General features: G+C 40.4%; 1 protein-coding gene across 1 annotated transcript in view; it reads left to right on the top strand.

Annotated features, from left to right (window-relative positions):
* Window positions 1-18,839, top strand: part of PTPRG (protein tyrosine phosphatase receptor type G) — a 413,314-nt gene that overhangs the window by 91,617 nt on the left and 302,858 nt on the right. Inside the window, exon 2 of the mRNA XM_054387705.1 lies at window positions 1,149-1,253. Within this exon, the coding sequence (XP_054243680.1) occupies window positions 1,149-1,253 (105 nt within the window). The remainder of the gene's footprint in view (window positions 1-1,148; window positions 1,254-18,839) is intronic.

Here is an 18,839-nt window from a genome sequence, read left to right as displayed (position 1 = left end):
CCTGATCAAATAAGTGGTTTGGGATTAACTGAGCTTAAAATTTCCATAGAGACATTTGGTGCGTTACTTGTCCTTCACATTCTACACCTTCAGATCTAAGAGGGTTTTTGTTTGTTGTTGATGTGTATTTATAATAGCACAAATTTTGGGGGGCTGTGGTGGTCTGACAAAGGTAGTTGAATTTATTAAAGATTTTTGTGAGTTCACGCACCTCCAGCTGGTTTTATTCAGATGCAAAGAAACAACAAGCAAAATTTGCACTTAAGAAACCCAACCAATTCACATTTTTGTGGAAGGTGTGCATTCCATTACAAGAAAAAAAAATAGTAGTATGTGGTTCGAGGTATAAAAGAATGGTCCTGGCATGCAACATAGGATGTGTTCTTTTCTGGGTTTGTTGATGAATTTAATTCCTTCTACCTTGTGGAGCTTTACAAAGATTTCTTCATTGTTGGCCTTTCTCTTTCATGTTGTAAGGCATTGGTATTCCATGTTTGGTCTGTGTCTGACATACACAGCCTTCCTCTGGCTGGAAGACAGTGCTACACATCTGCGTCATTTGAGTGAATCGTATGAGGTGACGAGGTGACATTATCCAATCCTTGCTTATGTTGAGAGAGTTGCCCAGTGTGTTGTGGGCTCAGATCTGCAGGAGGGGATCTAGGTGGTCTTGAGTGATTTTTCAGATGTGGCTTTAAATAGGTGCAGTTATGATAACCAGGATAACACTGTACCGTCATATTCCATGTGCTTGCATTTGTGTTCTTTTAAGGATCTTGATAATTTCTGTCTTGAATTTACAATTACTGGGTAGGTATTCCCTGGCAAAGTAAGCTATCTTTGGGCAGAGCAAGTTTGGTCATTGAATCATGGTTGATACTTGTTTGCTTGTTTCTATCAAAATTTCCTAGTGAGAGTTATTGGTGTCAGGCAGGCACGTGCCAGATGGGAATAATGACATCACTGAGTCCTGGTTTCTGTAAATCATCCTTGCATGGTGGGTTGGCATGGGTAAGGAACACGCCTGTTAAAATTTTTAAGCAATGCCAAGTTTGTAGTCTCTCTTCAGTGAAGAATTAAGCTTCAGAGTATAAATTCTAGGGAGTAAAGACCACTTTCCTAATGATTTCTGCCTCTTCTCTTCCCAGCTCTGACTGAAGGTTATGTTGGCTCTCTGCATGAAAACAGACATGGTAGTTCTGTGCAGATACGGAGGCGAAAGGCTTCAGGGGATCCTTACTGGGCATATTCGGGTGAGTTGACTTCTGCAGAGGACTGAAACATAAAATGTCTCCAAACTCAAATTATTTACTTGCTTTTGGTTACTACTGCACTCAAAAATAGTTTAAAGTGTATTTTCTTCTGCTGGCTTCCTTACAAACTTTCTCTACACATACCTCCTTCCTCATTTACCTGCAGGATTTGCCTTATTAGTCTCCTCCTTCTCTGTCTTCTTTTAGTTTTTGACAAAAGCATATTCCCACAAACTTTTCTTCACACTCCCTGTTCAGTCAGTTCCTTCCTAAGCTCACTGTTTGCTTACCCTGTTAAGCCTTCTGGGAAGGCTTTAAGTATCCATATATATGGATTAAAGAAAAAATAAATAGGAATTTTACAATTATTTCTTTGTGCATGGATTTTTGTGGTAGTCCACAATTTTGAAATGTCACAAATCAAAACCTACTTCAAAATGATGTGGGTGATGTATGGTTTGACAGTTGGTTCAGGTCTAGAAAATTTCAGGACTGTATCTGAAGTTGTTAAAAAACCCAGCAACTTGAGATCATGTTAATAGCTGTACTGACTGTGGAAAAAAAAATCTAATACCTAGACAGTTTTTGTGAAGAGTTCAAGCGTCACGATGAACTTGTGCATGCTTTTTTGGAAGATCTCAGATGCATTTCAAACATTTGGTGCTTGTCCAAGAGGAATATTATCCAACTCTAGTTTTAGGAAAGGAAAAATAATACTTCTAAGAAGTCTGAATACTGATACCAGATAAACAGGCAAATGTTAATTTTTGACTGCCATCTCCTCTTTTATACAGATCATATGTTTCATTGGAAAGGAATGGTTATAGGTAAGATTAGGGGTTTTTCCATTAATACACAAAACACCAGATGTTGCAAGTTTTCTCTGTTAGATCCCAAAACATGAGCTATCTCATTTGCAAATGAGGTCATGCAAGGAAAATAAATCTAAAAGTTTCAGAAATGTAGGACAAATTATCACTTTTTGATAAACTTCGAACTTATCAGATGGACAAACATTGCCACAAGAGATACTTCCACATTACAGCTTTAAACAACTTTTTTTTATTATTTTAAGGCCCCAATTCCTAAAGAATAGGATTAAGTAAATATAGGAAAAAATTGTATGTTGGAATGAATGGCCTGTTCCTGTCTGCTATCTTGAGTAAAATCTAAGGATTTAAGCATCTCTTGGTAGGTTTATTTTGTTTCTGTTCTTAAAATTGTATTTGGAATATTCACTACAGGTAGCTAAATATTTTAGAAAGGATAAAGCACTAGTGGAGTTATTCTGTTGAATCTGTCAAAGTTCTTTGCTTGAGCTACTTGGACTTTTTTGTTTATTTATTTATTTTTTAAATTAAGAATATAGGAGGGGGAAAAAACCCAAAGCAAACAGCACCTACGGTTCTCAAAACAAGCAAACAAAGCAACAAATCCCAACCCCCCCCTTCCACCCACACACACCAGTTTATGCACAGACAGTTTTCTTAATGCTGGTTTTGTGAAGATGTTGTTCTTTCTATGTGAGTAATATCACTGGTGTGTGTCTCACCAAAAAAGCTTTCTACCACCCCCGAATCCTTTTAGATTTGTGTCAAAATAAAACGTATTGACCTGATGTGTAATTATACATTTTGAGGGTTTGCATCCTTTTGTCTTTTTGATAAATCTTTTGCTTCTCTCAGGAAAATGGCCCATCTGTTTTTCAGAGAACAGATAGTAACTTCTGAGCTGTCAATCACGTGGCATTCTACCTGATTAGCGTTACCTAATTAGTGCCTTTTTGTCTCTACTGCTGATAAGAAAGAGTAAATTAGGAGATGGAAAAGATGGAAATTATATATTTACTAGCACTTTCCAAGAAACCAGAAGAACATATAATGTCATTTCCTCGTGATGCTTTGTCAGGCTACTGTTTGAACAGGGTGACTTGAAATGTCATTCCAGAGGAATGCTGTTTGGAACCAAGTATTTAGGTGCAGAATCTCAGTCTTTGCCAAGGTTTTATGACATGCGATCCAGCTGTCAGCAAACAGTCTAGGTACTGCATCCCCCAGTTGTATGAAGTGGATGGAGATCTGGTGTCCTCTTGAGCCATGATGTGGTCTCTGCTTGCAAGGAGGAGCAGCTGTGTCTTGCCAAACCCCACACAGAGTGCCTGGAAGCAGGAGGGTCAGGGACGTGTGCTAAGTGTGAATGCTGAGATGAGACAATGATTTGGGTTGTGTCTGAGAGGGAAAAAGTAAAGGCAAGTAGAGACTTGGGAAAGACATGCTTATTTCTAATGGGATTTTCTGGGCTTGATGTTCTGTCCTGCAGCAGTCTCAGCATCCAGCATCTCCTTGAGAAAGGGAGGGAATTAAGATGAGCGATTAGGTGAGGAAAGGAGCCCATGCTCTGCTAGATATAGAATGTTTCTACAGACTGCTGCTTTCTTATGTCTTTTATATGTAGGAACTTCTCTCATTCCTCCCCTCACTTGATTCCTTCTAGCTCCATATGAAAATTTCTGCTGGCTCAGCCTCTCTTATCTAATGTCTTCCATCCATATTTTCTCACTGAGGGGACCAGTGGTGATGAAAATGCCTAGCTTCTGTATTTAGTTTGAAGATGGGAATAAATGGTGGGTGGCAGAGCCCAGATGCCAGACAGATGTTTGCTTCTGGCTGGGCACAGCGAGGAAGGATGATCATGCTATCTGTTGTTTTGTCCTTGCTTCCTCATTCCCCAGAATATTTCCCAGGAACCCCAAGCAGGGCTTGGCTAAGCAGTTTATGTACTAACAATGTTTGTCCTGCGGGTAGGGTTTTAGACATGACTAGGAAGTTTACATCAAATGAGCCTACAGAGAGTGGAAACTTTACTCTGCAGTAAGCAATTAGCCTGTGTCAATGGTTTCCAAGCTCTTTTATAGACATTATCTGGTAGACTGCTTCCCTTCCCTATCCTCTAATGGTTAGGCTAGATCCCCTCCAGTTAGTTGTACAACATCTGCTGGCCCAACCCCAGCAATTATGGGCAGGGAAGAAGTTATGCTAGACTGTGCACTTGGTGAATCTGAATTTTATTCTAAGGGAATTTACCAACTGGAGTAAATAAGACCAGGACACTTTCTGCCAGCTGTCAGTGGACAGCCATCCATTGATTTCCAATACTGACCAGCTTGCCCACGTCTGTGCTGGGTCTTCTTTAGGCTGAACCATGGCTTTATATTGATTTCAATTAAGCTGTACTAGTTATAGCAGTTGAAGTCTCTGTACATTCATGGTAATGCCAGCATGCTTGCAGAGCTTGTGTGGTTTTGAGCCTAAGTGTTGTGTAATAAATCCTGAGGTGGGGGGCAGAGGTCTAAAAGCAGCCAGCCAGTTGTGGTTTTCCTGCCTGTAGGTGGAAAAAGGGCACAGTTGTACTGTAGAGAGCTGTCAAGCTTTTGTCTTCCACAAGGTATATCTGTCCTATTGAGAGTAATTCCTTCTTAGTCTGTAGGAAACCCTTCTACTGCTCCATGCTCTTACAGGAGGTGAATGGTGCAGGAGCTGGTACAAACTCTGGAGGTCAGGAATTGTTCTAGTTCTGTGAGTGATTTATAGCATTACCATGTATTGCCTGGTAATATTACTCCTCTCGGGCTCAAGAGTTTAGAGAGGTTAAATTTCAATTATTGATCAGGAGTCAGACAGCCCTTGGGTCTGTAACATTGCTATAAGGCACCTACGTATCTAAATGACCCTGTGAACTTCAGTGTCCTCTGCTCACAGTGCATGTGCCCTGGACAAAGCCTCAGAGGTGGCAATACAGAGCTCTTGTTTCACTGTCTGATTGTAAAGGAAAGGATTTTTCAGCCTTATAAAATAAGCCTGCTGTCTACAGACACAATTCTGACTATAACATTTATTCCAGTTCAGAAATAAAACTCTCAAAAATAAAGACTAGATAATTAAATGAAGAAGGCCTATTTTAAATGGCTTCTGTCAAAAAGACAGAAGGAAACACAATCAGCCTTTCAGAAGAAACTTCGTTAAGTCTACGCTAGCAGCTCTTTAAACCAAATTCAGAAGTGAGCAAACACTGAAAACAGAAGACTAACTTGTCTTAAAATAGGAACTGCAAGACTCAACAGAGACTGAGATCTCCTAGATGTTCTTTTTAGGATTTTCCGGGAAGCTGAAACTACATTTCTTTGGGGAGTTCTCTGGGTGTGTGCATTTGTGTATATTTTGGCAAAGTATTTATTCCATGATAGTGTCTTATGGGTTGCCAAACACTTCCTAAATTGTGACTGGCCACATTACTTGCAGTGTAAAAGGAATGTGGAATGGACACAGCACAGTCAAAGGACAGCAAGTTTGGATCCTGAATGTGCTTCAGCAGAGTCTGTTTCACAGTAATCCTCTCTCTTATGTTGACCACCGAATGAACAAATTTGAAAGCCTTTTTAGCACATCCTTAGAACTGCCACAGAATTCAGTAGTTTTCATATATCTGTAATAGGTAACAGATGGTTGAGGTGTGGAAATCTGTAAATATGTAAACTGTTTAAAAAACAAACAAAACCCCCCAAAAAACCCCAAACCCACAACAAAACAAAACTTGAAAGAAATGTGACAGAAATATGCAATTGAAATATCTACCAGATCCAGGGCTTCCTGACTGGCCCTCTCCTGTGTAATGTATGCTGCTTCACAGAGCATAATATTCCGGATATTTAAAGATGCCTCTTAATGTCAAGTGTTGCATCTGTCAGTGCTGAGAACACTTTGCTGGTGACATGAGCAGACCCTATTTTGCCTTGCAATAGGCTGAAAAGTGATTAGTGAGAGGGCCAAGATTTTAGGAGATTATGGTATGACGTGCTGGCACAGATGTTTGTATCTTAAGTGCTAGTGGGTGTGAATGGCCCATGCCTACTTAGATTTGTCTTTCTGAGAAACTACTGGGCAAAATTTATGACAATTCCCCATGAGATTGTAGAAACCCAGAAGATGCTGTGGGGAAATATTGCTCCTTACTGTGTTACTCAAATCAGGAAACTCCTCTTGGAGTCTTCATATCTAAGATGTGATGGCTAATTATTGCCAGTTTTAACATGTGATCAATGGCTATGCAATGGGAGGCTACAATGCCTTGGGGCAAGATGTTGTAGGCAACTGTGCTTTAGTCACTGGAGTTTCCCAGCTGAGCTGTGGAGCTGGTGGTGCTGATGTGCCTTGCTCTCCTGATGGCCATTCTGCTGATCAGTCTGTGCTGCAGGCTGCCTAGTTCAAAGAATACTCTTTAAGTAATCAAAACCATTTGGGCTTCTTAGAGAACAAAAAAAAAGCAGGTACTGGCCAAGGTTGTGTATGGGTTCTTTTTACTTGTTTGTGTAACTATGGCTTTGTAAACAGAAGCCTATGTAGCAAATGCATGCTGTTGTTTTTTTCTCTTTAATCTTATGGTGTATTCAAGGCATCTCTTTCCTCTTTGTACCTTTGATCTTTCATTTTGTGTGTGAAATTATTAGTATTACTTATAATACTTCTTCATGCATGTCTTTACTGAGGCATTTTCTGTCTAAAATGTTGGGTCCTTTCTCTCCAAGATTCTATGCAATTATTACAAACATTAGGAGAAGTTAATAGAGGAAAAATAAGCTTCACAAGAGTAGGGATGACCCTGTGAGAGGGGAAAGGTGTCCATTAAGAACAAGGACTGTAGGCATCCTGTCATGCTAGTGGACACTAGTGTGTGAATGCTTTGTCCTGCAACACTTAGGCAGTTATTGCTGTCCTTTGAGGTGCTATTATTTAAAATATAACTAGTGGTGAATATAAGAATTGAATGTTCTTCTTAAAAGCAATTGCTGGCATTAAAACAGGAAAGATCAGTAAAGGTTATTTCCTGAATGAATAGCAAATGGCGTTAACTGTGATGAAATGTAACTTGGTGATGTCCTTTGTAAATGTGTGAATTTCTCTCTCTCTGCTTAGATTGTTCTCATTAAATAAGCTGCTAATGTGAATTGGACAGGAAATAAGCAGCGCGTAGTAAGGAAAGCATCAAGACTTATTGAACTGAGAGGTAACTAATGGCCTATTTGCCATGGTCAGTATTTCACTCTTTCTATCCCTCAGAATAATAAATCCTGATATTGACCAAAACTCTGGCATACCATGTGCACAGTCATCGTTCCACTGTAAGAGTGCTCATCTCCATTAAGTGCAGGATGGCCGAAAGGAGCAGGTTCTGGCTCTTTCCCTTCCTCACGCTTCTAAACTAATGTTATAAAGTGGAACTAAGCTGAGAGGAAGACGAAAGATACTCCCATATCTGATCAGTAAACTGAGGTTTGAATATTTTATCTGTGTTCATCAGAGATGAATGGTAGTCTTTACTGAACCCTGCTGAAACCAGCTGTGATGCATTCTTTTCCGTGTGCAATCTTATTAGAGTAACAGTTGTTCCAGAAATCAATGCTGCACTTTCAGATGAGAAACATTGGAAACCATAAATTGAGAGTTTGCCGTTACTGTCCAAGCATGAACCCTGTTTTTGTTTTTTTTTTTTTTAATGTGCATAGCTCAAGCAAGTTGTATACTGCTCTGTGTTTTCTCAAACAAACAGGAAATACCATCTGTGTATCTTGATTGTTTATATTCTGACGGTACTGGGTCATGAGTTTCATGTCCATGTGCTAGGCACTGTACAAATGTGCAGCAGACATACACTTGTCTGCAGAATCTGTATCAAAATGTGTGCTTACTAGGAAGATGTCAAGGAGAATGTTTTTTATCTTTCTGTAGCTGTTCTGCATTGTGAAATAACAAATACAAACTACTATGTTTTGGGTTTGTTATGAGAATGAAGAAATAAGTTTTCAAGTTCCTATCCCTGAGAACAGGATATATCTTCCTAACCAGAAGCTAGCATAAATAAGGAATTCACAATCACATGTCTCTGAGTATTTAACAGTAGCAGTCATCTAAGGAGAGCCAGCCTTGCCAGAAGCAGTCCAAGTAGTCTGTATCATTTTTACTAAGCCATTTTGCTAGGGAACACAGCTCTGATTTAGAGTCTTGTCATTTACTTTGTTTGTCTATTGGCAAGTTGCTAAATAATCTGCTAAGAAAACCTCAGATAGTAATTTAGTTTCTACTTAGACACAGACATGATTTCCTTATTGAATACCATTAATACTGCTTACTCTCTCTTCATGCTACCTTTTCTTGTATGCCACGCTTACAGTTCATTCCAGCTACTGTCATAGTCAATCCTGGTATCCAGTCCATAATGAAATGGTTGACTGAATTTTTATATGTTGAACACTGTTGTGGTGAAGTTGCCTTTTTATTCCCTTTTTTTTTTTTTTCCTTTTATTTTTAGCAAGTTTCTTTCTGGAAGTCGGTGGTTTTTCATGACTAATACATTAAAGCAAATCTGATTTTTGAATGCTCTGAATTTTTTTTCTTTACAGTTTGTGAGTAGATAGATCATTGGCACATGAACAATTTTGAAATGCAAAGAAGCAGATATTTCTTCAACTTTGTTTTATGAAGTTTTTCCCTACCACAGCACAAAAGTCTAAAGTAACTTCAACAGATGCTAGATGAAATCCTTAGAGCTTCAGATACAGTTGTTCCAATACTACATCAAAGTATTTTCATTTTGTGCTGCTGTAATCACATCTCTGGCTATCTATGCTGAAATGAGAAGGCACAGAGAGCTACTATTGCTGGGGAGGGGGGACCTCTCACTTTAAATGTACTGTGCTTTTTGTTGCATTTATTTTCAGTGTGAACACTGGGACATTTGTAGAAATCATCTGGAATGGCAACAACCAATGCTTTGTTTCATAAAACTGAAAGTGTGCTGAAATGCAGCAAAAAGTTGTCAATTTAGCTGATTTCTAGGCACTGAAATAGGAAATAGTATAAAATATTTCAAGCTCTTTAGACATAAAAACATGTGAAACGCCTGTATTTTAAACATACAAAAGAAAGATGGACTATTTAGGGAGCAGCTGTGATGCAGGCTCAGCAAATGGACTGGAGAATACACAGAAGGTTGGAGTCTGCTGTTGCCTTGAGGTTCTTGAATGATTACAGTAATACATTGAACTTCCAATCTTGATTTCTTATGGAACTGAATGCATAGAGGAGAATAACAATGGGGACAAAAGTATGCAAACAGCAAGGATATGGCAGTGAGAAACAAAGCAAGCAGGGAAGCTCTGAATTGCCTTGTAGTGTGTGGTTTAAAAAAAAGAAAAGCAGCTTGGCACAAACATTATTGCAATAGTCCAAGCATGAAATAATCAAGGAATGAATCAGAATTCTAGTTGCAGGATATAAGTGGATCCTTTGTATGAAAGGGCTGAGCAAGGCCAGTTCTGCAGTTGATGCAGTAGATGTAGGATTATTTCTATTATTTTTGCAGTGTCAGATGGTTGCTTTGTGTTGTTCCAGTCACTGTTCAGAAGATAATCTTCACTTCAGTAACTCTGCTGCAGGAATTGCCCTGTCTCTCCCTTTCCCAGAAAGTGTCTCTGTCTTGCAGAATGTGGCATTGAAGACTTGCAGTTTTTAATTAGGATCCTTGAAAAAGCAGTCCTTGTCTTCGAGAGTACATCTGCCAGCTGGGTTCCCTTGTGAAGGGAAGAGTGAGCAGAAGTGCTGCGGTGGGCTGCTGGCAGGGCATTCCCATCCAGTGCCTTGTCAGCTGCAGTGAAGCAGTCTGGTGGGTAGAGGTGCCATGCATTTCTTCTGTGTTGAATGTCACATGCCTATTAGAGAAAGGTAGAATTTATGAGAGTCTCATCTTTGTGTGCTTGGGGTGTCCTTTGGTACTGCAGTGTAAGCGCTTAGCAGTTACAGAAGTTCTATTTCTTAATAATATCTTTGAGGTAGAGGTCTTTACATAGTGGGAACTGAAGGACAGGGTGGTTTAAGTAACTTCTTTGACACGCCCCACGTGGCCTGCAGAGTTGGAAATTCAGTCCAGGTCCCAGTGCTGTGCACTGTTTATTAGGCCACACATCCAATCTTATCAAATGATAATTGAAGAGATCTTGTTTACTTTAGAGACAGCCACTTCTTGAGGGAGACCATGTCAGTAGCACCGGTGTTGTGAAGCTCCTGAGATAACGGGAAGCCTTCCTTGGAGGTGATCCACCTCTGGAACTAAGTTCTTCCTTCATCAGCAAACTGAACTCCCCATGCTGACCACTTTGTTGAAGCTCTTGATCTGTTTGGTGTTTGCAGTTTTTTCCCATGGGGTCAGGACAGTGTTGGGCTTGAGATATTCTCTTGCTATTCAATGAACTGAACATTTGCCTCTGAATTACCAAGTTTTTTATTCAAGACTGCATTTGCCCGAAGAGTTGGATGGGCACACCTTTAATCATCAAATTAAATAAATATGAAATCCTGCAATGGAGTGCAGAGCTGTGCATATAAATTACATCTTTAAACAGCACTTGAACGATTTTCTGGAAATGTTTTTAACTCTCCCTTGAACTCTTAAGGGTCATCTCAGGAGCCTTCCTATCTGAGGGAGGCTGTTGGCACTGGAATGATTTATTGAAGAATTATGTTGCTCTGTGCCATACAAGTAATGTCAAGCCTTACTGGGGACCTGAGTATCAAGCTTGGTTTTGTAGAGCTGGGAAAGCAAGTGGGTTTAATTCAACTGAACCCTGAATTAATGTTTTCTAAGTATGTATTCCCACCCACTGCCATCTCTTAACACTACCCAGTTGTGAGGTGAATGGGACTGTGGCTGATAATGTTTTCAGGACATTTACTTAGATGACTGATCTTATTCATGAAGAATTAGGAGCCCTATGTCCCTGTTGAAGAGACATGAAGATTGTACCTTGATCTGACAACTATAGTAAGGATGGTGGGCATCACTGACTCAATCCTTATGGTTGAACCTCAGTAGGGTGAGATACCTTTGAGACACAGCTGCTTTAAAAATACCAAAGTGAACTGACTTGACCAGGAAGCAACTCTTCCACCAAAGAAGTATTTGCTACCATCTCCCATGAGTATTAGACCTTTCTCCATCTCAGACAAAATCCTGTGTGCTGTCTTCCAAACAGTTTTCACATAAGCCACTCTGTTCTACCCCGAGGAAGTAAACCCTTCCTCATCTCCATTTCTCTGAATGCAGTCCTATTTCATGCATGTTTGCTCCCCACTGCTATAGGATTACAGCCTTGCAGGCATGTATGCAGATACACATCTATCCTAGTATAGCTGCTCTAAGGCTAAGGTGATGTGATCACAACTGGAAAGGCCAGGAGGGCAAAGAGAGACTGGGCACTCTGTCTCAGGGTTCCCAAATGTCGCTGAGCAGAGGGCTGAACCTGGGTGCTCTGAAACTGGTCTTCTCTACGTTTCCCCCTCTCCCCCTCCCCCTGCTCTTGCTGTAATTAGAGCATTCAGGCCAACATCTAAGTTGTGCAGCAGCCAGAAAGCTCAGGAGTAGCTGTTTCACATGGGGTTCTTTATTTTTGACTCACTTCTCAGCCTTTCTCAACTGTCTTGGTATATAAATTTCCCCAGAAACAAACGAAAGAGGAAATGTCCATGCAGCTGAATGCCTGAAGGTGATGAATATTGGCATGTGGACTGCACTTTCTGTTCCTTTTCCTGTGTGAAATAGTGAAACAAATGTCTCCTGTCTCCTTCTCAACTTGTAATACTCACAGCTAGAGCTAAGGTGACAGAGGTCCCTTGAATGTTAATCATGTGTTTTTGCTTGGTGCTGGACCTCACTGAGGTCAGTCATATGTTCCAAGATCCAGTGTGAACAAACCAGTAAGTGTACACACTCAGAAGGAAGGGTTGAATGTTACTGGATTTGCTTTGTGTTTGAGTGAATATATTTCTCAAGTACAGAAATCAGATTTACCCTGAGGAAACTATGGCAGTGAAGTCATGGAGAGTTTAGATCACTTCATGTTCAGTTTTACATGCTGTCTTTTGCTCCCGAGGTGTGGTGGTGTGTCTCAGGCTGCTGGGCTCAGGCTGCTGCTCTTGCCTTCTGGCCCTTTGGGGTATGAAAAGCCATTTTAAGTGCCAGATGCTAGTCTGTTCCTAACCAGAAGTGACGTGAACCTTCCAGATAGATTCCAACTTGGAAGCTTCTGTGACACTTCAAGCCATGTTTTTCATTTTATATTTCTGTGGCTAAAGACTTGTAAGAGACACATATCTGCATCATACAGTATTATCGTATGCTGATCTCCAAGGGAGGTGGTTTGCTATGTGAAGATAAGTTTGCAGAGAGAATTGGATGTGACTTTTGCAAAGGAGGGTTAGGTGTATGTGGTTCAGTTACTGTTTATATTGCACAAGGGATCCCCAGGTGTCTGCAAGACTTAATTGCTCTCAGTGCAAACACAGAAGTTACCTCTACCTTAAATTTGTACAAGCCACCTGAGAGATGACTTGGTGTTAAATGCGTGAGTGGCTGAAGCAGAGTTTAATGAGGTGAGGACTATGAGCTGGAGAAGGTTCAAAGAGCCTTCCCTTTCTCTGCTGTTAAAAAAGCCAGAACTGTGTAGCTCTATAAGCATCTGAGTGGTTCATATGTTGTGAAAAGTCTCTGGTACCTAAGAAGCTTTGAACTTCTTTCATGGCATTCAGTAGTGCTCCCTGCCACTGTTGCCCGTGCTGATGTTTGTGCTTCACAGAAGTGGTGGCTATGCTGTGAGATCACCCACTTCTCTCAGACTTGGTCAGAGTTAACCAGCAGGTTTGAAAGCCTTGGAGGGGGGGAAGGTGAATTGATAGACCAGATGCAATAGTACCTAAGAAGCTTTAGAACTTCTTTCATGGCATTCAGTAGTGCTCCCTGCCACCGCTGCCTGTGCTGATGTTTGTGCTTCACAGAAGTGGTGGCTGTGCTGTGAGATCACCCACTTCTCTCAGACTTGGTCGGAGTTAACCAACAGGTTTGAAAGCCTTGGCAGGGGGGAATGTGAATTGATAGACTAGATGCAATATAAGGCTCAGATGCCTAAGCCTGTTTCTTTAGGAAACTAGGCTAATCTATTATGAGCTCCCATTCAAAACCACAAGCTCTCAGGAGCAACTTTTCAGAGGACATTCCAGTTAAGCCCCTCTTCTGCAAGGAAGTCACTGTGATTTCAGCAGGTGGGTTCTTTAGACTGGAGAATGTCTGGGTATTTCAGGTGATCAAAATATAAGCTGAATTTCTGTCCTGTTGTCCCAAGTGAAGTGTAACTGTTTAGAGGAAACGGTCCAGGCCCCAGCAGCCTTGCTGTTTGAAGCCATCCATGGACTTGACCACACATGCCAATGAAGGTGGTCGGCACAGAAGCCCTTAGAAGAGCACATGGTAGCCAACCATCTGTTTGGCATTAACAGAAGACCTTAAAATAGGGAAGGTGGTTGTGCTGTGGTGCCTGGACTTGTGATTCAACATTGCATCTTATGATATCTGTATGAAATGGAGTGCAGAATATGATCAACTTTTTCAGCTCTTGAAGTAGTATTGGAAACTTTAATAAAAAGTAACTGCTGGGAAAGTAGTTTTGCTGAGTTATGCTATTTTTGAAAATGCATAATATTCCATGGCTTTTAAGTGATACTGAGCATATTTAACATTCTTTGATGTTAATTTCCTGGCATATGGACATCTCAACTTATTAAAATAAATAAGTACTTTCAAATTTAATGAAATGATGGAGGAAATGGCCTTTTTTGCACATTCACGTCCGCTTCGCTGGATAATTTAATGTTTTAAAATACAAGTTCATATTAAAGTTTAAAATTCAAGTATTAGTTTTTGAAAACCTGTAATAAAAAGGTTTTGCTGTAGGAGAGGTGTATGAATTAGTGTGTGTGATAACACGATTAACAAAGTCTAGCTGGTGATTTCTTCTGTACAAAATGCTGGCTGCCAAGTCCTCCCACTAGGACCTACAGCGATGGGCTGACAGTAGGACATCCTGGTTCCAGTGTAGCTTTTCCTTTCTTAGGGTGTTACTCTATAGCCTGTCAGACTTGCTGACTGCCTGCAGTCCTGAGGGAATGCACATCTGTGGAAAATGTCTCCTACATTGTTCACCTTTTCTTTCCCCCCCACCCCCATGTTTTCCTTTTTCTTGGAGTTTACACTGTAAGCTTCTTGGGGCAGAGATGGTAATACATGTTGGCTGGCAACAAGACCTTGTGTCTTTTCATGCTGGATTTGTATGTTTGCATCTAGTGGGAAGGATTTCTTCATAACTGTAGGTGTTAGTGTGTTATTAGTAAATATAGGAAATGCACTTCAGTCCTCTTTCTGTGGTGAGAGAGGGTAAGAATTCCCTGGAGGATAAGTAATGCTGAATTTAATTGACTGGATATAAATATTTGAGTCCTAAATATTTAATGGAAATCATTGTGTTTGAGTGTAGGGATGTGCAGATGATGAAAGTTTGCTTTGCCTTGCATTTTTTTGTGAGACTGCTTATGTGCTTTCTTGAAGCCAAGGATGGCTTTATTTCATTTCAAGGCAGACTAGAAACTGAAGAACTGATTTTCAGGGAGAAAAATTGTGAAGGACCCAAATGAAAAACCTACTCAGCTGAAGCAGAGGTGGCAAAGTTCACTGTGATTATATGGATTTTAAATTACTGTGTAGAGCTGGTATGAGCCCATGTCTAGTCCTGCTCATGATGAGAAGAAAGGAAGAAGGCATGAATACTCCTCTCCTTGCTTCCAACTGTTGTTACTAGAGTGATAACTGAGAGCATGCTCATCTTCCTCACATTCTTGACATCCAAAGGCAAGGGTTTTCTGGCATCCTTGGTAGAGCTGAAAGGGAAAAAGAGGCACAGTGAGACTGAAATGTGGTGGGTTTTTTTGTTTGTTTGTTTTTGTTTGTTTGTTTGTTTTAACCTACCCCTACGCAGTGGCTCCCTGAACCGGAGAAGCATGCAGTGCCCTAGCGTGTGTGTGTGTGACAGATGCCTCCAGTCTGTGTGTGCCCCCAGCTCTACAAGAGATGACATTAATAGGAAACAGAGCATGTCTGAGTTGGATGCATTTTTTGGTGAAAAGCACTACAACTGCTTATACCAAAAATTATAACTAAGCTAGAATTAATAGCAATTAGCAGAACCAATTTACTAGAAGTTTCACAGAAAAGTCATTACTGCTTAACGCTATGAAGATTGCATTTGTTTCATTGGCAATGAGAAAATTATGCAGTGGGTAAGAGTTAATGTTTTATTTTAGACCAATCTTATCTATTTTAGTATCTAGTGTGCCTTTTGGGAACAAGAACTAAGAGCAAATAAAGCTAATTGTGACAGAAATGATACATCATTGTAATGAATGCTGTGTGACTGAAAGAGCGCAGAAAAATTTCTTCTACCTGCACTAAATTCAGCAAAGATCATGAGAGATGTTGTGTATCCTTGTTTGGTGTGATGGAAAGAATGCCTGGGGCACTTGGGTGGGAAAGATGACTACTTCTGTTTCCTACCCATGGTTTTTCAGCAATCTGACATAGTGTGCCTGCCTGGGCCTATGCCAAGTGGAGATGCAAACTCCAAGTGAGATTTTATTACTACAGTCCTAGATGATTCATTTTGTACCTAATTGTATGGACCTGATTAACCCAGAACACAGCAATAATGCTGTTTTAAAGATCTTTAGTGCATCTATTGCTTGCATTTCCAGTGTGCTGCTTCACAAGGAAAATACTTGTGTTTTAACATCAAGTCTTAAGGTAGACTGTGGGCCATGAAAATCTCACTGAGCTCACAGTGGCTTCTCCGTTTATTCATTGTGGGAATATCCAAAATATTCTTACCTGTAACACTTCAGTAAAGCCAGAGATTATTGCCCCCTATCATTGTAAGAGAGAAAAGAAAGCCATTATGTGTCTCTAGCCATCCAGAAGCCTGAGAAAGCTGAGACTAGAACTGAAATGAGAGTTTGTAGATGTACTTCAACCCTTTCAAGACAGCCTACTTCTGTATGTCTGATCCACCCAGGGCAGCAGATGCTTTGTGTATTTTTTAATCATTGAGGCTCTGGCTGACTATAGCAGGGGTTCCCAGTTCTCCCAGTGAGTATTTATTGAGGCTGCAGAGCAAGCAGGAGGCAGCTTCCTGCGCAGTAGTGTTTGGTCTGTGGAAGTGGGAAGAGGTGGTTCTGCAGTAAGGACAGGATTGCTTTTGTATTCACAACACATTTAGCTGTTTTTATTAGATACTGCAATAGCTTTGGAGTGTTTGTTGAGGTTGTTGATTTTTATGTTTGTTTGGGTTTTGTGTTTGGGTTTTTTTGGTTGTTGTTTTGTTTGGAGTTTTTTTGTTGTTTGGGGTTTTTTGGTTGTCTGGGGTTTTTTGTTTGGGTTTTTTTGGTTGCTTGGGGCTTTTGTTTGTTTGGGTTTTTTGCTTGTTTGGTTTTTTTTTTGTTTGTTTTAAAACTTTGCAAATCTCTGCACTTTAATATGTTTATCTAAAAGCATGTTTTGGGTGCTGCTTGGCCCTTAGAAACCCTGTTTGCTAAAATCACTCTTCAGGTTTTGCATAGTTCAGGTCTTCAAAAAAAATAACAGTAAACTCTCCAGTCTTCCTATTGTCCATGGAAAAACCTTGTACACTTACCAGCATACTCTGGCTTGTCTGTGGAAAGCAAATACACCCCCTGATACTATTTCTGTGGGTTCATGACTTCTGTGACCCATTGCAGTGAAGTGTTTCCATCAATAAATAATACGGTGATGACTGAATTTACCCAATCTGGGAGAGCAGTGATGGTGTGAAGCAGGGAATACCCATGCAGACACTTTGCTTGTGAAAGCTGTTTTGCCAAGTTTGGAAGAGGAAAAAAACATCTGTGGGAATCTGTAGGTCTGCATCACCTGCATGGCTCCAACAGAAGGCCTCTGCCCTAACTGGAGGTTTCATGTCCAGCAGAGAAACAGGTCAGACTTCATATGGGCCTCCTGCACCTTACTGGTGTCTTTGAGATGAGGGTGCTTAGCAGAAATCAGCTCAGGTGACCTCCATTTCCCACACATAGCAGTTCTGCTTTCTGCTTCTTTTCAGCCTAGGTCAGACTTCAACCACAGGTGACAGACTCAGCTCTCATTATCTGTTCTTACCAATCCTCAGTTTCCTTCCTGCCACACATCTTTTTTCTTTGAACACCTGTAGCAGGGCAGAGTTCTCCAGCTGGTTACTCTGTTCAGTCTCTCCTGCAAACACTTTTTTGAATAATTTTGCCCTTTGTCCCCAGGACTCACTTTCACAAAAAGATACATTGCTGACTTTTTAGACACTAGATCCCATTATCTTGATGTGAGGACATTGTCTCCCTAAATGAAGGGAAAATTATTTTTAATCAATTGAACTGTAAATGCCATTCCTACATGGTTTTAAACCCAAAGTACTGGAAACACTCTGACAATGTCCTGCCAGCTAGTGCTTCTGAGAAGTGTTTCTACAGAAAGCAATGTTCATGTAGGCTGACAGGGAAAGCTTACTTCTCAAGCAAAATTGGTTCCAAAGAGTCAGGTTTTGGCTCCCTGGAAGCCTATGTTTTTTGCAGCCACCTGTCCTGACTGCTTCCTGGTGTGATTTAAACCTGTGCAGCCTGCCAACGTATGCTGATAGAAATTGTTTTACGGTAGGCTGGGCTGTGGGACCGTGTCAAGATGTGCTCTAGGAGTATTTCACTCCCTCCACTGCGTGGAGGTGGGCAAACCCTCAAACCCTTGAGTCAAAACTCCGCATGGTTCATATGAAGCTGTTAGACTGTAGGTTTAAATGGCACACAGATTGAACTGTCAGAAACTGGGTCCGTGTTCACTTACAAAAAGGACAGATAAAGGAAGAAGCATCTCCCGCAGGCAACTTCTATAAGTGGAATTTTATTACACTCAGACCTCCAGGACAATCAGAGAAGGATTTTGATTTATGAGATAACAGTTACCTTTAAAATACTGAAGGGAGGATTGAGGAGAAGGTTACTCTTAGATTAATTAGTGTTGATAGAATTGACAGAGATATAATGTAACGTTGCCACAGCAGATTGAAGTCCCTGGGTAGATAGCCAGAGTGAAAGCATGTTTGTTTTGTTTGGTACTCACCTTATCTCATTTCTTGTTGTACAGGTGACTCATGAACAAACCTGTGTGAATGTGGAATGAGGTTTTCAGGGTTTAATGTTCTGATAAAGAACTAAATGTTAAACTTTTTATGTAGAAAAAGCATCATAAATTAATTTAAATGAAGCTCCTCATTTAATAGTTTTTCTCCTAATATACCATCATCCTTGTTGCCCTTTTTTTTTTTTTTAAACTGAATATGGACATTAAGGAAAAGCAAATTGATGGAAAAGATGAATATGTATTCCACAGCACTAAAATAGATTGAGAGTTTTGTCTTTAGTGGCTCAAGAGAAGGTGCCTTCAGTACCTTACGGTATGAATAAATTCTGCAGATTTAAAGCTTTTTGCTCGTTTAATCCAAAACAATACCAGGATCTCCTACAGAAATTGATAATACAGACTTCATTTTCAGGGAGTTCAATTTGGATGATTAAATGCTACTGAAGGGAGAATTTAGGAGAA

This window comes from Indicator indicator, chromosome 15 (genome assembly GCF_027791375.1).
Source record: "Indicator indicator isolate 239-I01 chromosome 15, UM_Iind_1.1, whole genome shotgun sequence".
Taxonomy (NCBI): domain Eukaryota; kingdom Metazoa; phylum Chordata; class Aves; order Piciformes; family Indicatoridae; genus Indicator; species Indicator indicator.
The sequence above is the reverse complement of the archived record's forward strand: the minus strand, read 5'-3'. Positions and strand labels throughout refer to the sequence as shown.